This window comes from Coenobita brevimanus, chromosome 76 (genome assembly GCF_032717465.1).
Source record: "Coenobita brevimanus isolate Jiangsu-jjx chromosome 76, ASM3271746v2, whole genome shotgun sequence".
In the NCBI taxonomy this organism is placed as follows: Eukaryota; Metazoa; Arthropoda; class Malacostraca; order Decapoda; family Coenobitidae; genus Coenobita; species Coenobita brevimanus.
The window spans coordinates 30,355,136-30,377,774 of record NC_137029.1 but is presented as its reverse complement, the minus strand read 5'-3'; the positions used below and the strand labels follow the sequence as shown (position 1 = coordinate 30,377,774).

The 22,639-nt window shown below is 39.9% G+C and overlaps 2 protein-coding genes across 3 annotated transcripts; one reads left to right on the top strand and one right to left on the bottom strand.

The window, feature by feature from the left end:
* Window positions 1-1,505: 1,505 nt before the first annotated feature.
* On the bottom strand, window positions 1,506-9,765 carry Dpit47 (DNA polymerase interacting tpr containing protein of 47kD). 2 transcript variants are annotated; one of them, XM_080278987.1, is made up of 9 exons: window positions 9,725-9,765; window positions 8,809-8,999; window positions 7,914-8,046; window positions 4,949-5,110; window positions 4,357-4,559; window positions 3,287-3,463; window positions 2,907-3,016; window positions 2,550-2,723; window positions 1,506-1,638 (listed from the first exon to the last, which is right to left on the bottom strand). In XM_080278987.1, exons 2-9 carry the CDS (start codon window positions 8,983-8,985, stop codon window positions 1,551-1,553), a joined length of 1,224 nt encoding a protein of 407 aa, XP_080135113.1. In that variant the 5' UTR covers window positions 8,986-8,999; window positions 9,725-9,765; the 3' UTR covers window positions 1,506-1,550. The 2 variants fall into 2 exon arrangements, with proteins under 2 accessions (XP_080135113.1, XP_080135112.1); XM_080278986.1 differs by lacking the exon at window positions 9,725-9,765 and adding an exon at window positions 9,666-9,714.
* A 562-nt stretch (window positions 9,766-10,327) lies between these two features.
* Window positions 10,328-21,924, top strand: LOC145408278 (DNA polymerase beta-like). The gene is made up of 7 exons (XM_080279045.1): window positions 10,328-10,539; window positions 11,874-12,073; window positions 13,792-13,955; window positions 16,006-16,128; window positions 16,635-16,827; window positions 17,499-17,688; window positions 20,108-21,924. The coding sequence occupies exons 1-7, from the start codon at window positions 10,470-10,472 to the stop codon at window positions 20,200-20,202; spliced, it is 1,035 nt and encodes a 344-aa protein (XP_080135171.1). The 5' UTR covers window positions 10,328-10,469; the 3' UTR covers window positions 20,203-21,924.
* Window positions 21,925-22,639: the final 715 nt, after the last annotated feature.

Here is a 22,639-nt window from a genome sequence, read left to right as displayed (position 1 = left end):
TGACTGGATAGTACTGAGGATATTACAGTACATTATGTTGTTGTTCTGATTTGTTGCCCTATGTTGTGAAGTGTGAATAAGCATAGTAGCTAGTCACTCCAAACTCTACATCCAGTTTTGTTAGGTGTCACCATACTCTTATCCCATTAAATTCTTTACCATCCAACATTTGTGTGTTCTTAATTGTTTTTTGAGTGAATGGATGTGTGGAGTACGTCACTGGGGAGTCTGCTGGTAGCTCTCTTACTTTTGTGCCTTCCTATTCCTACTTACCTGCAGTAGTTTTCCTTGCTCATCAAACCATCCTTGAGACCAAATCACTTCATTGTACAGTGTGTTCATTATTATTTCAATTAAGCAATACTGTACCTCATTTTAAATATGCATGTCAATGGAAGATCGATCCCACTGCCTTTGCATGTGACTGCATACTTCCACTACCTTTTATATTAGTTTATCATTGAAAATAATAAATACACCATTATCACAAAAAAATTGGAGGACATAAACAGAACTGAGTGCCAAGTAAAATAGCCTACATATTCAGCTACTTTTTAAAATTACAGTATTTGCTCATCTCACAGGCATAAACCTTTCACATTATGGGCTTCATATGATGAAATAATTGAAATTGCTCTCCCCTACATGGTAAAACCACTTCACTGACTGCTAAGTAATAAAAAGGCATGCAACTCTTCCATTTTGCATCTCCATACATCCTTCATCTGCTACTGTTCTGCACTTCCTCTTCTGTTTCCTCACTTGCTATACCTTGCCTTCTCATGCATTATTTTGTTGGTACAACCAATATGTCAAACTTTTCCAAAATTCCTCTAGGCCTTCAATACCTGCATGCACCCATAAAGTCACCCACATCAACCCCTCACCACTGTAGTCATATCTCGTCTCTCTTTGTGATCAGACTATCTAAAAACTTCCTGATCTACCTTTCTAAACAAGCCTTTCTTACTCCACAGCTTCCATTAATCTAAACATTGCTTATCCCATGTGCATCACCCATTCATATTCCTCAGCAGGCCATCCCCCTTTGCTCTTTTTCTATTCAACATCATGCTATTCAAGTACAGTACTGATACTTCACACTCATAATATCAAAATGTCATTGGATAATTTTTGCTGTCTGTCTAGCAATCTCCTACAGGCCCATAGTCAGACTTTTTGAAGGAGGAGGAGGGGGGTCTTTTCTGCTGAATCTGGACTTGCATAGCAGCCAACTGGTCAAATGTCTGGGTGTATACACAGGTGACGTTGAGAAGCAGCACAAAACTTCTGAACAACGGAGTGACTTTATGCACTGATATTAAAAAACAAATCATGTGAAAGTGAGCCTTCAGGCAGGTGGGGGGGATTGTCCAACCCTCTTGCCCCCCCCCATCTGACTACAGCCCTGTTCTATATGATAAAATGTAAGACATATCAAAATCATCACTACTATATACTCTCTCGGGTTTCAGGAAAAGCCTAAAAAAAAGCTTGTATCACACAGCAGTACCTTTATTAATCAGTTTCATATGGCAGTATATATATTTCTAGCTATCATATCTACTCAAAAAGTCTGTCATAAACTTCCCTTCCACCAAAATTATCAGTCCTGGAGTTCCACCCAACACTTGGTACCTGTGGAAATTAACATTATATATTAATCACTTACAATAACTTTGCATACACATATTTTTCAAAACACACACACACACACACACACACACACACATATTTCACTGTCTAAACCTCAACATGGATTTATACCAAACCACTCAATTACAACATTCATTCTGAAGTACATAAAACTTAATTTAGACATAATATGGAGGAATCATCTGCCACCTCAAACTATACTAGTAGCAACAAAGGTCCAATTACAGTTGTTTTTGTGACCCCAAGCCCACCTGGACTTTAACATACGAAAAATAAAACATTAAACAGTACCACAACATACCCTCACCAAAAAAAGCCAAAGCACAGCCTCTTCATGCCAATGATGCATTTTTGCTTTATTCTTGATACCTCCTGATGACCATTCAGCTTAGGAGACTTTTTGCACAGGAGGGGTTAAACATAACCTTCTGTAATCCCATCACTACAAGGCTGCTTCTCTTAAACTCAATAAAATTACCTGATAGCACCGGAATTATATGATATCCTGTCTTCTAAAAGAATAAAATTATAACACATCCAATCTTTACAGACTAACCTTGGTTCACTAATCACTTGGCTGCTGTGGCCAGAATACATACGGCACAGCTCATTATTCTACATATGCCTAAATACACTGATAAGAAATGGTCTCTATCATTTAATAAACTGAAATCAATGAAACACGTAAGTGTTCAACAATTCACAATTTTGCACCCAGCAGGCTCTTATGTGCCAGATGAGGTAATAAACGACAGATAGATATATAAATTGACAGACACAGATAGAGATATAGACACTGATTGCTATACAGATATAGCCAGACTGACTGACAGACAGATAAATAAATAGTTAAATAAATAAACAGATAAGAGATCCTGTCTTCACATACTCACCTTGCATCACTAATCACTTGGCCTAAGGTGTGTTCTGGGTTAACATTGCACAGCTTATTCTTTTGTCTATCCTCAAAGAACACCTTTAGACTCTGGACCTGATATCTGTGCTCTCCATCCCAGGGTGCAGGTGGGGCATTGGCACCAAATATCGTATCAAGGTGATCAATTATGCTGGAAAAAAAAATCTTTTGATGTTAATTATAAAATTTCAATATTGACACTGTCTGCATCAATGACATCCAAGAGGATACTCTGGTGCTAGCTATGTGCTGAATACAATATATTACTCAGAAAGAAGTGTTATATCTCCAAAGCCACTTGCAACATGAACCTAATCAATCAATACGACTTTACCGGTCAGTCTCATTAAACTGCTGAATGATGTCAGTTTCGTGGTGTTCTGGGTACAACAGCATGACCGGCCATATCAGCTCACCACGTTCATTAAGGTGTACTCGTGAACCCTGCAAAACATGAAATTATGACTAACACTCTTCACTTCTAAGGGTCAGTAAAAAAATATATACACTATAGGCATCATTAACAGCATGGTACACAAAGTGAGTGAAATTACTTGTACAATACTGCCCAATACAGCAATGTTGTGCCAGGCAAAGGACAACTTCACACAACATCACCAATATAAGTAGTTAACCAGGGGCACCCAGTTACATATATGACCCTCACTTAACGTACCTAACCTATACAAGCATGCTATAATGGTGCTATATTACCTGTGCAGCTGGATGACAGGGCTCCAAGTCGGCCAGAGTGATGGAGGACGAGGCTTTAACTCCTGCAGCACCCAGCCTCACACCCTGACTCAGTATGGTGTTCACCAGGCTCTGTTCAGCACTCTCCTTCCTCTTCTCCTCTTGAGCTTTCTTCCTTTGATCTCTTTCTTGCAATTTCTGTCAGGTGGAATAGTATTAGTGGGGCTGTATAAGTTTCTTTCTTAGGCCTCTTGCAACTTCTGTCAGGTGGAATTAAATCAGAGAGGTTGTATCTGTTTCTTTCTTAGGTCTCTCTCATGTAACTTTTGGCATGCAAGATTGTACCAGAGAGACTGAATACATTTCTTCCTTAGGTCTCTCTCATGTAACTTCTGTCAGATGGAATTGCATCAGAATAACTGCATATCTTTTGGTGTTTGAGAGGGATGTTTTTGGTGGCACTGATATAGCTAAGCAACTCCTCTGCCCAGGTATACAATGTTCCTCAACTTACGCTCTGTCTCCCAAAAGAAAGATGGTGAACTGTAGAAGGGAAACTTCAGTCTGCAATACACTAGGTCCATATTTTAGACGAATCTGGGGCTGCTGCTACAACTAATACTCTAGAGGTTTCTTTATTAGGTCTTTCTCATGAAACTTCTATTAAGTGGGGTCATAGCAGATGGGATGGATAATTCTGCACCTAACCACTTCCCACCTGTGATGCATATTTCACTGCAATCAGGTTACCAGTAAGTAATTCTGTTCAGCTTAAGGGAGACCTCAGATAGTGATGAGATTAATGAAGGTTATATCTAGCCTCCCCCAGTTTCAAAAGTCTCTTGTAACATGAAAGAAACAACCTGGAGGCAGTATGAATAAAATAAAAAATGTAGGGGTAAACTGCTCCATTCTTTTTTCATTAACAAAATGAAGGGAGAGATCCAGAAGCATGAGATGAAAGTAATCAAAACAGAACTACCACCAGGCTCTATTCATCACCACCATTACTGCACAATTATAAGACACTGGGTTAAGATTGTAACGACCACGATAAATTATAATACAAGACATAAATCAGCGAGACTTACTTTTTCTTTGACAGCTGTTAGCCGTGTCTGCTTCAACTTCTGATCCCTGGGGTCCAACTTAAGGCCTCTATCACACCAGCTAAACACTTCATCCCACAACTTCATTTTAATTGCACAATCGATGGCTCTTGTCACAGCTTTCATGTAGTCTGGCTTTAAATCAACAGCCTTTTCACAGTCTTTTAGAGCTGATCTATAATTACCTGCAAATGGGAATAAAAAAAATGAAAACAAATGCTTTATGCCTATAGTTCTATATTTTTAGCATTAACCCCTTCAATACAATTACATTTTTCATTCAATACTTGCATTCTCCAGACTATTTTATTCAGCTCTGAGGAAATGTACTAAACTGGAGTTGTTAGATATAGTTTTCATTACTCCTTCATTACAAGAGACTTCCAAAATGTTGAGTAAAATTATATGGAGAGCAAAATTACATATATTAAATATCTACACTGAAGAGGTTAAAAAATAGCCAATATGGTAAGTTATAATGGAACTCTTTAAGCTAATCAGTCATTACATCTTTACTAAAGAAAGTTTTCATCCTCATGATGAGATGCTTTTGTGTACCAAACATGGTACTTGCCTAAATGGAACTGTGCTGCTGCTCGATTATTGTGAAGCTGAGCATTTAACTCATTGTTGGGGCATTTTTGCTTTAAACCCTCAGAGAAATTGGCAACAGCAAGTCTGTATTTCTTGTACTTGAATTGAAGTACTCCCTCCTCCTTGTAGTTTTGTGCAACCTCTGCAATCAAAGCACAGAAATTACCAATGATATACAGTATATGGCCTCTGCAATATCATACCATTCTTTTTTTTATTCTTGCTACTGGAAGAAAATTAAATAGAGAGAGAGAGAGAGAGAGAGAGAGAGAGAGCAAAGTGAGTGCTAAAATTATCATGGCATAAGTTTTTGTGTGTGTCAGGGAAGGTATATGGAAGAATTACTAAAGAGAAAGTGAGAGAGATATCAGAAGTTCTAGTGTAATGGGGTGTATAAAAGCCCGCATTGCTTAGAGGCAATGTGGGGATCCTCTCTTTGTCGCAATGGTAACATATGCGCATATCATGCGCGAGGGCCTGAGTTCAAATCCCGGCCAAACCACTGTGATTAATTTGTTAAGTTTCAGCTTGGGCCTTTACACTGGCTGGCAGCGGTGTGGGATGTGAGGCGGGGCTTAGAGGACCATGATGTTGAAAGTATCTTAAACCTTACATCTCAGGAGTGAGCTGTCTGTGTGGTTCGCGGGCTCCCCCTAATGGTGGCCTCCAATCAATGTGTGCTACGCTACCATGTGCGTTCGAAACTGACCAAGTTAATCACCAGAGGGAGAAAAGAGTGATGTAATGGGGTGTATAAAAGCCCCGCGTTCCTTAGCATGTGGGGATCCTATCTTTGGCTCGGTGGTAACGTGCGCGCATATTAAGCGCGAGGGCCCAGAATCAAATCCAGGCCAGACCAGTGATTAATTTGTTAAGTTTCAGTTTGGGCCTTTACACTAGTGCATGATGAAAAGTGTGGCTTTAAGAGTGGCAAAGGATGTGTGGATGAAATATCTGAGGTAAGATCGATAGCGAGAAAGCTTGTGAGAAGGATCCTTGTTTGTAAGAAAATGAAAAGTCAAGAGTGAGAGCAGTGGAGATGGAACTGCTGAGGAATGCATGTGGAGTACAGAAGGTGGATAGGATATGAAATAATGTGATTTGTGAAAGATGTGGAGTGAGGAAGTCGATGGACACCAGAATCGAAGAGAGTGTACTGAGATGGTATGGTCTTGTGGAGAGAATGGATACAATAGAGTGGTGAAAAAGGTATATCAGAACGAATTTGAAGGAGGAAGGAGGCGAGGTAGGCCAAGGAGAAGGTGGAGAGATATGGTTAATGAGTGTGTGAGGAAGAGAGGTTTGGAAGTCGGTGAGGCTAGGGAACTAACAAGAGATTGAGCTGGCTGGGTGAATGTTGTGAGGAGAAGTGCATGATCAGGGATTTGGCACCCCTTTTTAACATGGCAGTGTCCGGACTGACTTAATCAGATACGTTTATGTGAACCTGCAGAACATGGTGAATGCTTTTGGTGTATCTGATAGAGCCAGGATTCCAGAGGCTTGAATGATGAGTGAATGGAAATGTGGCCCATTGGACTGGGTAAATTTGGGCTGTCTGGACATTGCTACTCCTCACCCTGCCCTAGGGTGGGAAAGGAGGTCCGGATGATGATGATGATGATGATGATGATGATGCTGGAATAAATATAAGACGAGACAGTATTGTGATACCAACTCTAACGTATGGAAGTGAAGCTTGTACACTGTTGGAAGGACACAAGTCAAGAGTGAGAGCAGTGGAAATGAGTTATTTAAGTGGAGCCTGTGGAGTCACATGGAGAGACAGGCTGACAAATGAGGATATAAAGGAGCGTTGTGGCGTGGATGTGGATGTGATAGGAAGTGTTAGGAGGAACACGTTGAGGTGGTTTGGCCATGTGGAGAGGATGAAGGGTGATAGACTGACGAGGAGAGTGTATGTGAGTGAGGTGGAGGGGGGGAGAGGGAGGGGGGGGCCGAGGATGAGATGGAGGGATGGAGTGGAGAGGTATATGAGAGAGAGGGCTGTGAGTTGGGAGCAGGGCAGTGAAATGGCGGGAGACAGGGCGACGTGGAGGCGATTTGTTTGTGGCCACCCCGTAAGGGATTAAGGCGTCTGGCAATAGATAGATAGATAGAAATATAAAATGCACAAATTATATTATTTTTCTTGATTACTGGACCAATATAACTTTAGGAAAATACCGTACAGTTAAATTAGCAGATCGATACAGGACATCCGAATATTAACAACCAATCTAGCCCTTGCAAAGAAGTATTTTGAACCAGGCACCGGAGGTAGATGAGCAAAAACAGTGACCAGGTACAGCTCAATTATGCTAGTGGTTGAACATTATTTGTTACGGTGTTTAAATAGGAGGCCCCAGGAAGGAGTCAGTGTGTCAGGGACTGAAATTCAAGACCAGCCCTGCCTATTTAATGATGCAGTTGCAAAAAAATGTAACACTGCATCACCCCCAGAGTTCACTGCTTCACGGGGTTGGCTACCGAGGTTCAAAGGCAGGTTAATGGCAACATTTCAGGTAACTTTAGGGCACAGTTAAAGTAGGATATACACTAGGGAAATGAGCCTTCTTATGGACCCAGTCCCTATAAGCTTATTTCCCATTAGATCAATAACCCAAGTTTGGTGGTACTTTTCACAGTCTCTATTAGGCATGAAACTTGGTGCCCTACTATAGTTACAGTATACTGTAATTTGCCTACATTAATTCACCACAGATTTTCATCACGCATCACTTTATTTCCCATAGTTCAGTGGCAGATTAAGACAATATTAAGGCTCTACATCATTTCTACAAACTTATTTGTGACCAACACCATACTCTAGTGTACCGTACATCTTTTGTTACATCTCATCATTCAAGATTAACAGATGGCAATTTTAGGCCAAGTAAAAGTGGACAGAGTATAGTTTAAAATTAAGGTTAAAAATAAGACACCTTGTGGAGAATTGTGGTCAGGATCAAACTTGAGTTGTGCGAGTCCTTCACTGAGAGGGTTGATGGGTGCCTCCCCTTCTGTTACCCCCTCCTCCTGTAGATATGGGGCAAACAGAGGGTGCTCCGCCATTTGCTGCAAGAAATGGAAACACATTAAGTTCTTGTTATACGGTAAATTATATGATATGTGACGAGCATTCTCTGGATCAAAATAAAATTCTGGTAAAAGAACTATTGATACAGGAATCTTTTAGTGTACCTTTATATTTTAACAAAGAAACTGTCATTTTAACTCGTCTTATCTTTCTTGTAGGAGGAGTAATAAAATGTGGGTGGATGTATTTCTAGTTTTTCTAACAATGACAATGAAGAGAACTAACACCGGTTTTCTTCTTAGCTAAGGAGGCTTCCCTGTACCTTATCCTTAACAGTTTATTTCTGTTCATTACTAAACTTTTGCATGCTATTATTCTAAACCTATGTTGATAATACATTCTTTCATGCTACTTCTGCAAAGCTATGTTATTGGTAATACTATACAGTAATCTTACGTATGGTTTTGTTAAATATACTTTAATAGAAAAGAATTTAAATTACACACAAGAGAATAAAGGTAGTAATATGCAAAATAAATCACCAACGAAACGAAGACTGGGATCCTTCTAAGCAGATAAGAATATGATTACTATACCCTGTTCACTTTAATGACCCAGACTTCTGTCCTTTTGAAGCTTGCTTCACATACCCCACTGGCATAAAAAGACAATGCTGCTGCTCTAAATCCTTCCACAGCACTTCTCCATGACTAGCATCATATCCTAACATTAATCTACTGTTATAGCTCAGCATTCAAGATGGGGATGGCAAGTTAAACTGGCAGAGCACACAGACACACCTCTCTCCAGTTTTCCTCAGTCCAGCCTCCCTCGTACTTTTTCTTGCCCATGTTATCAATGTGTTGGTCCAGGTCATGGTCCAGCTGTCGACATAACTCTGCTCGCTCTTCATCAGTCCAGTCCTTCTTTCCACCTAGCTTTTCCTGAATTATCTTTTCTTTCCATTCTTCAGCCATTTCTGCAACTATACCTAAATACAAAGGAAAGTACAGTAAACTTACATATCCTGAATTCAGTTTAGATAAGGTGAAAATACAGTAAATTTATATACTGTATCCTGAATTCAGTTTAGATAAGGCGAAAATTACTGCAGCTGCTTCAGTACAATGATGTTACAGAAGAGTGATTCACTGTGTACCAGTGATGGTGAATGTGAAATGAGTGAACGCTATGTGGCTGGAGTAATTCAACAAGTGCTTGCTACTGGGGAGTGGCACTGTTCAACTCAGTTGTCCATTTACTCTTTCTGGGCTGAATGGATGGTGGAGTAACACCATCTGTTGGCGAGGTAATTTATGTACCACTGTCAACCAATAGGTCAAACATTCAATCACACCTACTGGTCCCTTGTTCACGTCAGGACGCGCATCCAATCACAACGAGCTACATACTCCAACAATAGTCTTCAAACCTACAAAAATGCAATGTTTAGTCCCTTAAGGAAGGGGGTAGCCTATACGGTGTTAAAAACATTAGTGGGGCAGTTCCACTAAGGTCGCTTAAAATGGGTAAAAGCAAACTAGGTACAATATTACATATTAACTCCAGTTCTAACACTTAATTAACGTTAGTGAGCAGGAGACAGTGCCCCTCAGTTGTTTTGTAGGACTTTAACCAACGTGAGGCCAGAACAAACCCTATTTTGTTGCGATACGCATACACAAACGCCCAACCACATGAGTTTTGTTTACATACGAGGTGATCGTGGGGTGCTTTCGCCGTAAGGTCATCCTTCGGTACTTGTTGAGAATTGAACCCACGTTGCTATAATTATAGTTTCTCTCCTAAAATTAGTAGGTCAAGGTTAATTTGTCATTAGCCAGCCAAAATATCTGCTCGCTTCCTTCCAACAAATTCTGCCGTTCTGACTCTGAGGAAGGAGCAGAAGCAGCAGAACATCAGTGACGTTTGCAGTGAATAACTACTGTACATTATGGTGGCTGATTTGTTGTTGGGACAGTAATCTGGAGACTTGATAGATATTCTAATTTCATCATAGTACAAGCTGTTTGCTTGCAAGTAAAAATCTTAAACAATGTATCAGTGTACCACTAATTTCGCGTTTTTTTTCCCTTGTTGCCTTGTGTTCGAATGTTTGACATTGAATTATTGAAACATGTAATAGCTCCTAGTTTGGGGATATATATATTGACAGGGGAGACCCAGAAACAAACTCAGAGAGCAAATAGTGTTGTGTATCACATATTCATATTGTGATGGTGAGTCTGATTAGAAAATTTGAAATGGTAGATATTGGGAAGGATTCGGTGACACTGTTTACAGCTACGTCGCGAAACTCTAGCGGCAGCTTGTTTAAGCCTGTAATGTTTCTGTAAATTACCAAGACAGGTCAATACACACCCACCACGGACAAGATAAAAGTTTATTTAAGAGCTACAGTGACTTTGAAACTTGTATTATTGAAGTTAAGCCCTTAAAAATGAGTGGGAAGAGGAAAGCCCCCTCCAGTGACGACAACCCCAATGCCGATATATGCGACTTTCTCACTGGTAAGTATATTGTTATTCCCTTTACCTTATACCTCATGTCAGCAATAAACACATCGTGACCTGTTTGAAAAGTCTCTCCAAAGTGGAATATAATGTTGTTAGAAAAGAGTAAGAATTAAAAAAGGCAGTCCCATTTCAACTGCTCTCAAACTTTGACTTTTCAGACATGCCATACCAAGGTCTCCAATCCATATGTAAATACAGGTACTGACACACCTTTATGCAGTCATTGTGCAACCTCTGCTCTCAGTCCTTTGTTTTTTAATGGACTTTCATGAGGGTTGGATTCAGCACTTCGGAAAACTTTTTGGGGAGGAGGGGTTCCTAGCAGAAATGCCTTAAGTTGGAATTCATGATGACATTACCAGAACTTGCTGAATTTATTACCATATCCCCCTTTATTGAAATGGTGCTCAAATTACATTATATAATCTGCTGATTTCATGTATTTTGGTAAATAACTTTGTTCTTTTATTATTACTGGTATTACAGTATGCTCCCTATGTGTCAACAAGTGGGTTGGTGGAGGGTTAGTGCCCCTCCCCATAAAACAAATAACTCAAAGTCAAATGGGCACCCCTGTCGGGATTATGGCGTCTGGCAGTAGATAGATAGATAGATAGATTATAGTATATACGGCACACTTGATCGTTGGTTTGCTGCATATGGGACAGGTGGAGGTGCATGCTCAGTACTATATGCCCCCATGCCACTGTAAATCTGTCTCTGTTCATAGCACTGGACATTATAACCTGCAATACTTCCTTGAGCCACACTACTATTCTCATCGTTTATAGAATTGACTACTGTAACAGTACCAAGTTATCTGCACTTAAACTGATTTAACATTTTCAGTATGATGACTTATATTGTTTTTATTTCCAGATTTTATTCAGTGTCTGAGAGCACTGAAGTAGTAGAGAGGTTAATGAAGGCTAAATCTCACCTCACTAGTTTGAAAAGTCTCTCCTGAGCCAAAAATAATTGCCTGGAAGATAGCAAAAATTGAATAGGAATTGAAGGGGCTATCATAAGCCTCTGTCTCCATTCACCATCTCATCACAGTTACCCTTTCTTTCAACAGGTGTGATGTGGTACCGTACTGTTGTCTACATTTATTCAGATATGCTTCTTGAGTACCATATACTGTATTACAGTTACATTTACTCATACAGTATATGTGTCTTAAGTATACAGTACAGTATTACATTTACTCATTTATGCTCCGTCAGTATATTACAGCCTTACCGTACTTTTACCCAGATATGCTTCATCAGTATATTACCTATCGGGTAGTAACATTTACTCAGATAAGCTTTTTCAATATATTGCAGAGTTGGCTGATTATGAGCGCAATGTGAGCCGCAACATCCACAAGTATAATGCATATCGTAACGCAGCAGCAGCCATTGCAAAGCACCCCACACGCATCAAGAGTGGCACGGAGGCGAAGGAGCTGAAGGGCGTTGGCACCAAGATTGGCGATAAGATTGACGAAATCCTCAAGACAGGAAAACTTGAGAAAATTGAAAAAGTAAGAGATTTTTCAGACCAAGTACTGTAGTTCCTTATTCAGTAGCCTGAACTCAAACATATTTTTCATTATATACCAGGTACCTGTTTGTCAGCTTTGATCATGCCTCATAAACTGCCATTGTTCATTATTAAGTTGTCAAGATGTGAAGTTCATGGTTAGTAGTTCATACTCATACTGATATTGTTCTTAGTATATCAGTTGCCTCCTTAAGCAAGTTATGGGCTGAAATGTATGATACACTGAGTCAAAGCACCAGATGTACATTGACACTTTAATGAAGCTTTAGAGATGATTCTCTAATACTGCAATAGGAAAAGTAATCGTTTTTGGTGGGACCCAGCCTTCATTTGAAGATCAGTTAGTTACGGATACGGAGGTGAAAATAAAAGTCTTGTGTCCCATATAAGAGCTGATACTGTATTTACTCTACTATATATTGTTATTCATATTTTGTCATTGTGCCATGTGAAAATCAGCATATTTTCCGCAGTCATCCACAGTATATGAAAACACATACTCATTTTAACTTAACTTGGCTTCCCCCCCCCCCCACATAGCTCAGTAATAGAGAAAGACAGTGTTGAGGCTTCACATCCTTTTCATAATACTTCTTCATGACTAGCATGACATGGTATTGCTGACCTGTTATTAAAACTCAGTATTCAAGGTGGAGAGATGGCAATTTTAGGCCAAGTCAGTAAAAAGAGTAGTCAGCAACTCGTGTTTGTACAGTATAAAGTCACATGAGCCAGTTTCAAATATTTGCTGGTACTTCATGCTTGAGAAAAGTGAAATATGAGTAGCTAAAAGTGAAATATGAATAGCTAATTCTATCTATCTATCTATCTATCTATTGCCAGACGCCATAATCCTGTACGGGGTGGCCATTTGACTCTGAGTTATTTGTTTTACAGGGAGAGGCACTAACCCTCCACCAACCCACTTGACACGTAGGGAGCACGTATGGTTTGGTTATATGGTTACCACACAGCGTTGTAAATGGTTTCTTGGCTTACAGGAAACCATTTGGCTTGTCACTCAATGTAAAGCCACCTGTAACGGAAAGAAAAGCATTAAGTAGTGACAGGATGGATGGGAGAAATAGGAAGAGAGGAGAGCAGGCACAGAAAAAGAATGATAAAGGCTAAGGAAGAAGTAGGCAGCACTACATCAAGTGAGTGGATGATGGTCGCCACCATACTGATTAGGTATAGATCCCAGTAGGAAGATCAAGGAAAACTTAGGATAAGGTTTGAGAAGGGACTTCAGGGCAAGAAAGCTTTACTGGTATTCTTTTTACTTTAACTTGATCAAAATTGCCATTTCTCCATTGTGAATGCTGAATTGTAATAATAGATTACTACTGAAATGTGGTGATAGTCGTGGAAATGTGCTATGTAAAGCATGAAGGACCAGCCATATTAGTTTCTCTCTCTCTCTCTCTCTCTCTCTCTCTCTCTCTCTCTTTCTCTCTCTCTCTCTCTCTCTCCCCCATTGAGCTATGTGAGATATGCTATATAAAAGAACAAAACTGTACGCCAAGTTAAGGTGACAGAACTGTATACAGGGCTGCTGCAATGTGGAAAGTTATCTAAGGAGTGAAAATAGTTGGTCTATTTAAGCACTGAATAATGCCCTTCAGAATGTGTTTATGTACTTCTCAAGTGTTCTTTGTGTCATAGATGGACACAATATGATCATAATCTCTACTGTAGATCCGAGCAGATGACACCAATGTTGCCATCAACTTGCTGACACGGGTGTCTGGCATAGGTCCAGCCAAAGCACGCCAGCTGGTTGAGGAATACAAAATCACCAGTCTGGATGATCTACGAAAACAAGAAAACCTGCTCAATCACCACCAGCGTATTGGCCTCAAGTGAGCTCACTACATGTCCTAGGTTATAATTTATTACAGTGCAGGCGTGCATGATGCCGTAGCTAACATATTTGTATTGAAGATTGTTAACAGGTTGGTATGAAACAATAACTGTTAAGTTGTAGTCAGTTACACTTTTTATTATACGGCATTTGTGATTATTACTAATAGATCACTGTATTGTATGTACTGCAATAGTGGGAATGTAACAAAATGATAAGGCATTGGACAGGTACATGCAATGATTCCGCGGCATTATACCTGGTGATATCATTTATTTAGTTTCAAGCAAGGCATCAGAATGTTTGGTGAAAGGCGAACAGGGGAGTGGCCAGGGTTGTGTGGATCTCATATTTTCTGTAAGGGAGGTTATGGCAAAAGCATGTGAGAGAGAATGTAAGATTGTTAAAGTATTTACAGTATAGGTACAGTACTTATGGATGTGGAAAAAGCATAGGCCTATGACATTGTGAGTAAGAAGAATATTGAAGGCTTCGCATTTGCTGGATGTTGTTGTAAAATTTGAATTCTTGCAGTGTTTATGATGGTAGCTAAGCATGTTTCAGTAGATGGTTGTCTTTGTGTGTGGTTTAGTATACTGTACAGTGTTGGAGTTAGGCAAGTATGTGTGATGTCTCCATAGCTTCTTAATACAAAGTCAGCTCACTTTTCAATCATGGTGGGTTAGGAACTATGGATTAGTACTGTACCTAAGAGCCTTTCACATCTAATAAGCAGTCCTCAGGAGGAGGACATGCATGAGAGTGAGGGTACTGATATGAGGGTTGACAGATTGATGTGCAGGCCATCCATCATCCAATCCTGTGTTGCCCCATGAGGAGCATAGGAGCCCAGGGCTAAGCAAGTTAGTCCTGACATTTAAGATGAGAGTGACCAGCCTCACTCATCCCTGAGTGGCATTACGTGAGCAGTAAACCCCAACCATCCCTTGGATGTAAACCTGCACCGGCGCAATCTGATTGGAGCGCCTTAATTGCTCACTAAATCACCAGGAGCCATGGTTTGGTTATATGGGTACCACACAGCATTGTAAATGGTTTCCTGGTGTACAGGAAACCATTTGGCTTGTCACTCAGTGTACAGTCACCCATAGGCAGAAAGAGGAGGAAAGAGAGACAGAAGAGAAAGGAAGAAGGGAAAAGGCAGTCACCCGAGACTAGCACTACATTGAATGAAGGAAATAATGACAGAAGAGGAAGGAAGAAAGGAAAGGGCAGTCACCCGAGAGCTGCAGTACATCGAGTGAATGGATGGTGAGCGCTCCAACCTACTACCTTTACTGACAGAGTTTCAAATGGCAGAATTGTGAATGAGCAGCTGAGTGGCTGGTTGAGAGCTGGAACTGAAGACATTGGTGTCAGTGACTGTGTGGCCCGTTTCACAGACAGATAGGTGTGTAGTACAGTACTTCCTGCAGTGACAGAGCTACAAATGGCAGAGTTGTGAATGAGCAGCTTGACTGGCTGAGAGCTAACCTGAAGACACTGGTGTCAATGACTGTATGGCCCATTTCACTGGGTATGCAGTTGATTGCTCTCCCACTTTCTTACAGTCTCTTTTGTCATTTCTGGATCCTACCTCACCCCGTCTGTATGTGGGGAGAAAAAGGTCTGGATGGTGATGACAGTAATAATGAATATTTGACTTATTTGTATGTTATAAATATCTAAACCTGAAATTGAGTGACAAACCAAATGGTTTCTTGCACATCAGGAAACCATTTGCTATGCAGGGTTGTAACCATATAACCAAATTATGATGCCAGGTGGTTTCGTGGGTAATTAAAGCGCTCCAATCGGATTGAGCCGGTGCAGGTTTATATGCAAGGGGTGGTTGGAGTTTATTGATCACGTAATGCCACTCAGGGATGAATGAGGCTGGTCACTCACGTTTAAATGTCAGGACAAACTTGCCTAGCCCCAGGCCTCTCTGCTCCTCATGGGGCAACACTGGATGGATGAAGGATGAATGAATGAAATGAAATTTATCTACCTCTAATTTTTTATGGTACTGTATTTGAAACTTCCAGACACTTTGACGACTTTGAGAAACGAATCTCAAGGGAGGAGATAGAAGAGATTGAAGCCCTTCTGAAGAAGCACATTACTGCAATAGATCCAGAGTACATCGTCACTATTTGTGGCTCATACAGGTAGCTGTATTACTTCACAGTATGGGTGCATTATTCTTTTGTTAAATTAGGGTTGTATTAACTATGTCAGTTATTTACAAAATATTTATTCATCATTTATGCATCTGGCTTAATTTTGTTTCAGTTGAGGTTAACGGTTCTGATCATACAGTATTACAGTACCACACCCAGCCCTTTCACAGCCATTAGTGCACTTTGGTATTCTGTTCAGATTGTGCCACCTCTCCATGCCTTTCCTTGTGCCATACAGGCATCTGGTAATGCTCATGATATGACTGTCACCTATCAAATTCCCTTATTCCTCGAATGACTTTTCTTTGGAATTCACTTCCCCAGATTAGTTTCCCCAAAAACTTCAGTTCACGGCAGGTCGTCAGACTGGTACAGATTTTTTATGAATGGAGGACACATTTAGTGTGGTGTATGATTTTTTTTTTTTCCCCATCCTCTGTTCAAATTGTTTGGAAAAAAAAAAAGTGAAAACTTTGTTTCTTCTCTCGGGTCAGACGTGGTGCCAAAACAAGCGGAGATGTGGACACCCTGGTGACGCACCCTTCCTACGTCTCCCAGGACAGTGGTGGAGGCACAGGCAAAAAGAATAATGAGGTATCCAAGAGGCTTTTGAATCGGGTGGTGGAGAGGCTGCGAACAAAACACTTGATCACCGATACACTCTCTCAGGGGGACACCAAGTTCATGGTTAGTGGTCACCCAGCTTGATTATCAATCCTTTCAGTTTTGTATAATTTTATTCTTGTTATAAATGGATCCAAGGCTTGGCTGCAATGAGACAAAACATTTAAGAGTATGTGACCATTGTACACTCTTGAGGTTTCTTTTCATAGCTTTATGCTCACCAAGGTGATCAGATTGTATCATGTAGTCAGTTTATCAGTATTTGTATTGATATCTTAGCAGGATCTTGGTACAACGGTACATCATGGTGGCGCCAGTACAGCCGGACAGCTTTGCAGCTTTGTTGTGGTAATGTTCCTCAAATCTCTCCTTATCCTCTGAAAGGACAGAGAAGAACAACTTCAGTCTGCAGTTCGCTGGGTTCATGCTTCAGAGTAACCTGGAGCAACAACTACTTTTACTGCCACCACGACTTGTTTTCCTCAAGGATGTGTATCAGTTGGTCTTTTAGAGGCTGAAGATTAGGTTAGGAAAGTAAAGAAGAATCTGTAGAGGTATGATATGTAAGAGATGCACATCACTGGCTTTCTCCAGGGTGTATATTGATAGAGACCTGCCCTACAGATGTCTAGAAACTCAGTTTCTATCCCTTGACCAGGACATACTGTAATGGAGAAGGCTGATGGAAATACCAGTACTAAATGTGGGAGATACAAATAGCAATTTTCTGGCAGGGTGTGTGTCAGCTATCGAGTGACCTGCCTTACAGACGTTTAGACATCCGAGTCCTACCCCACGACCAGTACTTCTGTGGAATACTTTACTTCACTGGGTCAGACCTCTTTAACAAGAATATGCGAGCCCATGCACTTCAGGAGGGTTTCACTTTGAATGAGTACTGCATCAGACCTGTTGGCACCACTGGTGAGTCAGAGAGTTATCAGTTGGTATTGTATTGTTGATGATGCCCATTTCATTGAGTACAGCAGTCGTTCTGGAAGTCAGGGATGTGGGCCAAAATACTACCACAACTTTTTTTCATACAACTTGTACAGTAAATTAGAAGATTGAAAATCAGCTTTATAGGAAGCTGTGAAAAATTCATAGGCAGTCTTTAATTTAGTATGGTCTTATAAGTTTTTGTACAAAAGGACTTTAAAATTGGCAGAATATGTACTAACAGTATTGAAATCATAATGCAATGTTAGTTCTGTGTTGTTTGTGAGTTATGTTGTATTATGATGTATTTATTTCCTCTCTTCCTTCTTTCCATCCCTCCTCTCTTTCTTACCTTCATTTTTTGCTCTTCCTTCTGTGTACAGGTGACTCTACACTGAATGACAAGCCAAATGGTTTCCTGTACACCAGGAAACCATTTACTATACTGGGTGGTAACCTTATAACCAAATTACGGCACCTGGTGGTGTAGTGGGCAATGAAGTCACTCCAATCAGATTGAACCGGTGCAGGTTTATATACAAGAGATGGTTTGGGTTTATTGCTCACATAATGCCACTCAGAGATGAGTGAGGCTGGTCACACTCATCTTAAACGTCAGGACCAACATGCCTAGCCCCAGGTTCCTGTGCTTCTTATGGGGCAACGATGGATTAGATAATGAATGAATGAATCACGCCGTGGTGTAGTGATAACGGTGTCTGACTTCTGTCTGTTGGTCCCGGGTTCGAGTCCCAGCTGGAGCGCCAGAACACTCCACGTATGTACGCACATGTAATGTGCATTTCTCCAATATATATATATATATATATATATATATATATATATATATATATATATATATATATATATATATATATATATATATATATACTGTATATAAACTATTTACTATGCTGGGTGGTAACCATATAACCAAATTTTGGCACCTGGTGGTTTAGTGGGTAATTATTGCGCTCCAGTCGGATTGAGCCGATGAAGGTTTATATCCAAGGAGTGGTTGGAGTTGATTGCTCATGTAATGCCACTCAGGGATGAGTGAGGCCGGTCACTCTCATCTTAAATGTCGGGACCAACTGCCTAGCCCCGGACTCCTATGCTCCTCTTGGGGCAGTGTAGGATTGGATGATGGATGGATGAGATATATATATATATATATATTTGTGGTAGGTGGGGGCGCTCACCATCCACTCACTCAATGTAGTGCTGCTCACGGGTGACTCTCCTTCCCTCCCTTCCTTCTTTCCTTCCTTCCTCCTCTGTTATTCTTTCCTTCATTCTTTCCTCTTCCTTCTGTCTACAGGTGACTACACGTAGGCTAGTGATGAGCCAAATGATTTCCTGTACACCAGGAAACCATTTACTACACTGGGTAGTAACCATATAACCAGCTTATGGTGCCTGGTGATTTAGTGGGTAATTAGTGCACTCCAATCAGATTGAGCCTGTGCAAGTTTATATCCAAGGGGTAGGGATTAGTTGCTCACGTAATGCCACTCAGATAAGTGAGGCTAGTCACGCTCATCTTAAATGTCAGGACCGACTTGCCTAGCCCTGGGCTCCTACACTCCTCATGGGGCAACGCAGGATTAGATGATGTGTGTATGCATGTATGTATTATTGTTAAGCTTTGCCATATATATAGTGAAGCTAACTGTTTTGGTATTATTATTATTTTTCTTTGCACTTTGTTTTAGAGGAAACCACAAATGCTGTAAAGCTGTAACTACAGAAATATAGCTGTGGTCCCTCTCATTATCTGAAAGGAATATGGTTACTGTTAAGCATACAATTAGCCAGTTATTGAGACAAATGAAAATGTACCCATGCTACATTTATTTCTTCCACACCTTTGTCTTCAGATCTTGTTGATGTTACACAGGAAGCTACCTTAGGTTAATCTAAGTACATGTTCCAAATATGAATGACCTTGTACTACTTTTAAAGGTTACAGTTTAATGATGCCAAAATTTCATACCCTGTAATTAGTACCTTAGATCTGTGTTGTGTTAATATGAAGTTTTTAGGCAGTGAACACAAAAGCAGCATTTGCAAAACTACAGACAATCAGTACCATAAATAGTTATGGTGAAGCTTCCCTATTGTGGCTACACAGTAAGCAAGTAGGTCAGCATCATCATCATCATCTGGACCTCCTTTCCCTCCCTAGGGCAGGATGAGGAGTAGCAACGTCCAGACAACTCAGGTTTGCCAAGTCCAGTGAGCCATACTTCCATTCAATCATCATTCAAGCCCCTGGAATCCTGGCTCTATCTGATGTGCTAAAAACATTCACCACATTCTGTAGCTTAACATAAACATATCCGATAGAGTCAAATAGGTAACTAATTATTTTTTTATTTTCATTTGTTTATTTTTTTTTTAGGTGTGCCTGGGGAGCCCTTGGCAGTATCCAGTGAAGAGGATATTTTTGACTACATTAATTACTCATTCAAGGAACCCCATGAGCGCAACTTGTAAGCAGTAGTATTAGAAGCTCTTAACCCTTTCAGCCTAAGAATTTTTTTTTTTTTTTTTTTTAATGGCCAGACAATTTTATTTAGCTTCAGGGGAAACATAGTATGGTGTTGGTTTCACTAATGCTACATGTACCCCTTTTAATTCAGAAAGTCCCCTGACCTGAATAGAAGTTTATATTTACAGAAAATAAAATGGAAAAAGCATCATTAGACTGAAAGGCTTGAGATATCGACCTCAAATTAATTTTTCTAAATATCAGAGTATCTTCTGTCATTGTGAAGGAGTATGGATAGGAGTTTTTGAGATGTCAGTTTTATAATATGAATTTTTTTATATACTGTACTTGTTCGGTTAGTTTACACAGTACTATCACAATCACTAATATCTCCCCCCCCCCCCAGTGCCAGAGGGAAATGTAAGACAGGGTTGGTGTAAGGGCAGACTAATGGATAGTGGTGGTTTAGTAGTGTGTATGTATGTATGTGTAAGTGTATGTGTGATAAAATACCAACATCTGCTCCCCTGGCCCTTTCTCCAACCTTGTCCTCTAAATTCCTCTCACCTCGGGGGTAAAAAAATTAGTAATAATGATCCTACACTGCATATTTTAAGGTTCAGTCACATATCTAGTCTAACTTTAGTCTCATGTTCTTTGTCACAAGTTTGTGTTCTTTTTGTGAGGCATTGTATATAGTTGGATCATGCATTTCTTTGAACATGTCATTATGTTGAATGTGGTGATTTTTGCTGATGGTAATTGTTCATCACAGAGTAATGTAATCCAGAATATATATTAAATACATATTTTTTGTACAGTACAGCACTGTCTGTTTTGCAATCAGATTTTAGTGAGTGTTGAAGACCATATCTTAATTATCCGATTCCAGGTATATGAGTGTAATCTGTGATATCTGCTGCAGGTTGTACTAAAGTTGTTTGTTATCAGAACTGAGCTGAAGTAGTTTCAAATTAGAAGATATAAGACTTGCATATGTATGTATGTATGTTTATCTGCAACAGTTAAGTACTGTGCCATTCATTCGTATCACATTGTTTAAAAAGGCTCCAGCATGCTTGCATGCATCAGCCTTGGTCACCTTATGGCAGCTCTTGATGCTGCTTAGTCTCTGGCAGCCTCCCTATTGTCTCTTATCCCTGAGATCACGCTAAGACCTTGTTCCAGGTCATTTTTGGTCCGCCTCTCACAGCCCTACCCCTGATGTTTACACTCTCACCTTCCACACCAAACTGGCATCCTCCATCCTGTCAGCATGCCCAAATCATCTGTCTGAGCCTTGTAATCACAACACCAATACATTCAAGTCCCATCCTTCGTCTCAACTCAGTATATTGTAATTTTATCTGAATATGTTAGCCATGTGTAAAGTTAATGTACCAGCATATTATTGATATGAAGTGACCAGTCATGAACATGTTTTAACAAAATGTTTCTAGGCTGATCTTTCCAATCTGTAGAAGCCAGAATATTGACCTTGTATAACATATACATTTGAAGCCAGTAGTTATCCCTGACATTATCCCGCAGTTGTGGCCTCAACAAAAGAACCTCCAGGCATTGCTGTCACTTGTAAGTCACACTTCATCTTCCCTTATGTACTTTTGCACCATGTCTCTCCATCGCATCTCAGTCTCTCTCACTTCCTTCCACCCGTCTCACTGTCATAGTCAGTTACTCCAATTTCCTTTCACTTTGCCTTGCCAGATCACTTCCCCCCCCCCCCATCAACAACCTGTATGCCCTCATCTTTATGGATTTTTTCATTGGTCCTGTACAAAAGGAAATTTATGTTTCAGGGTGTTTGTATTTTATTCTCCAATATTTGTGTTCATAGCATTTCATTTGAATGGATGTGCAGTACCATTTTAGACCTTATGTAACAATTATTGTGCATTTTTCCAATTAGTTAGTTTCACACTGTTCTCTGCTACATGTTATAGCCTTTAATCAGATTTTGAGGAACACTGGTTTTTAATGTGACAGTGACTTAACATGGATTGTGAATATTTACAGGTATAGGAATTATACAGTATTTAAGAACATGGGTGTTCCCAGTACATTGTACTGTATATTAAATAAGATGCAGACGTAGTTTAAGTGCTTAGTAGTTTTTTTATTTTTAAAAACCTTGATCAGATCATAGTAATTTTATCGAAACAACAGTTTGTGTTGTTTATGAAACAGACAAGTTGCAAGTATAATTTATTTGGTAGTGTTGTTAAGAGCTTATAGGATTGTACTGTTTAAGATAGCTGCTGCTTTCTGAAAACCCCTGTTATAAGGTATATACCCTACATGTGAAATAAAGTCATAACTAGTGTAGAGTGTGGTAAAAATGATTATTCTTTATCACTTAACCACTTTAATCCATTGATATATTTTTCCACATTCTTTTTGTTCTGTACAGCTTAGGAGATA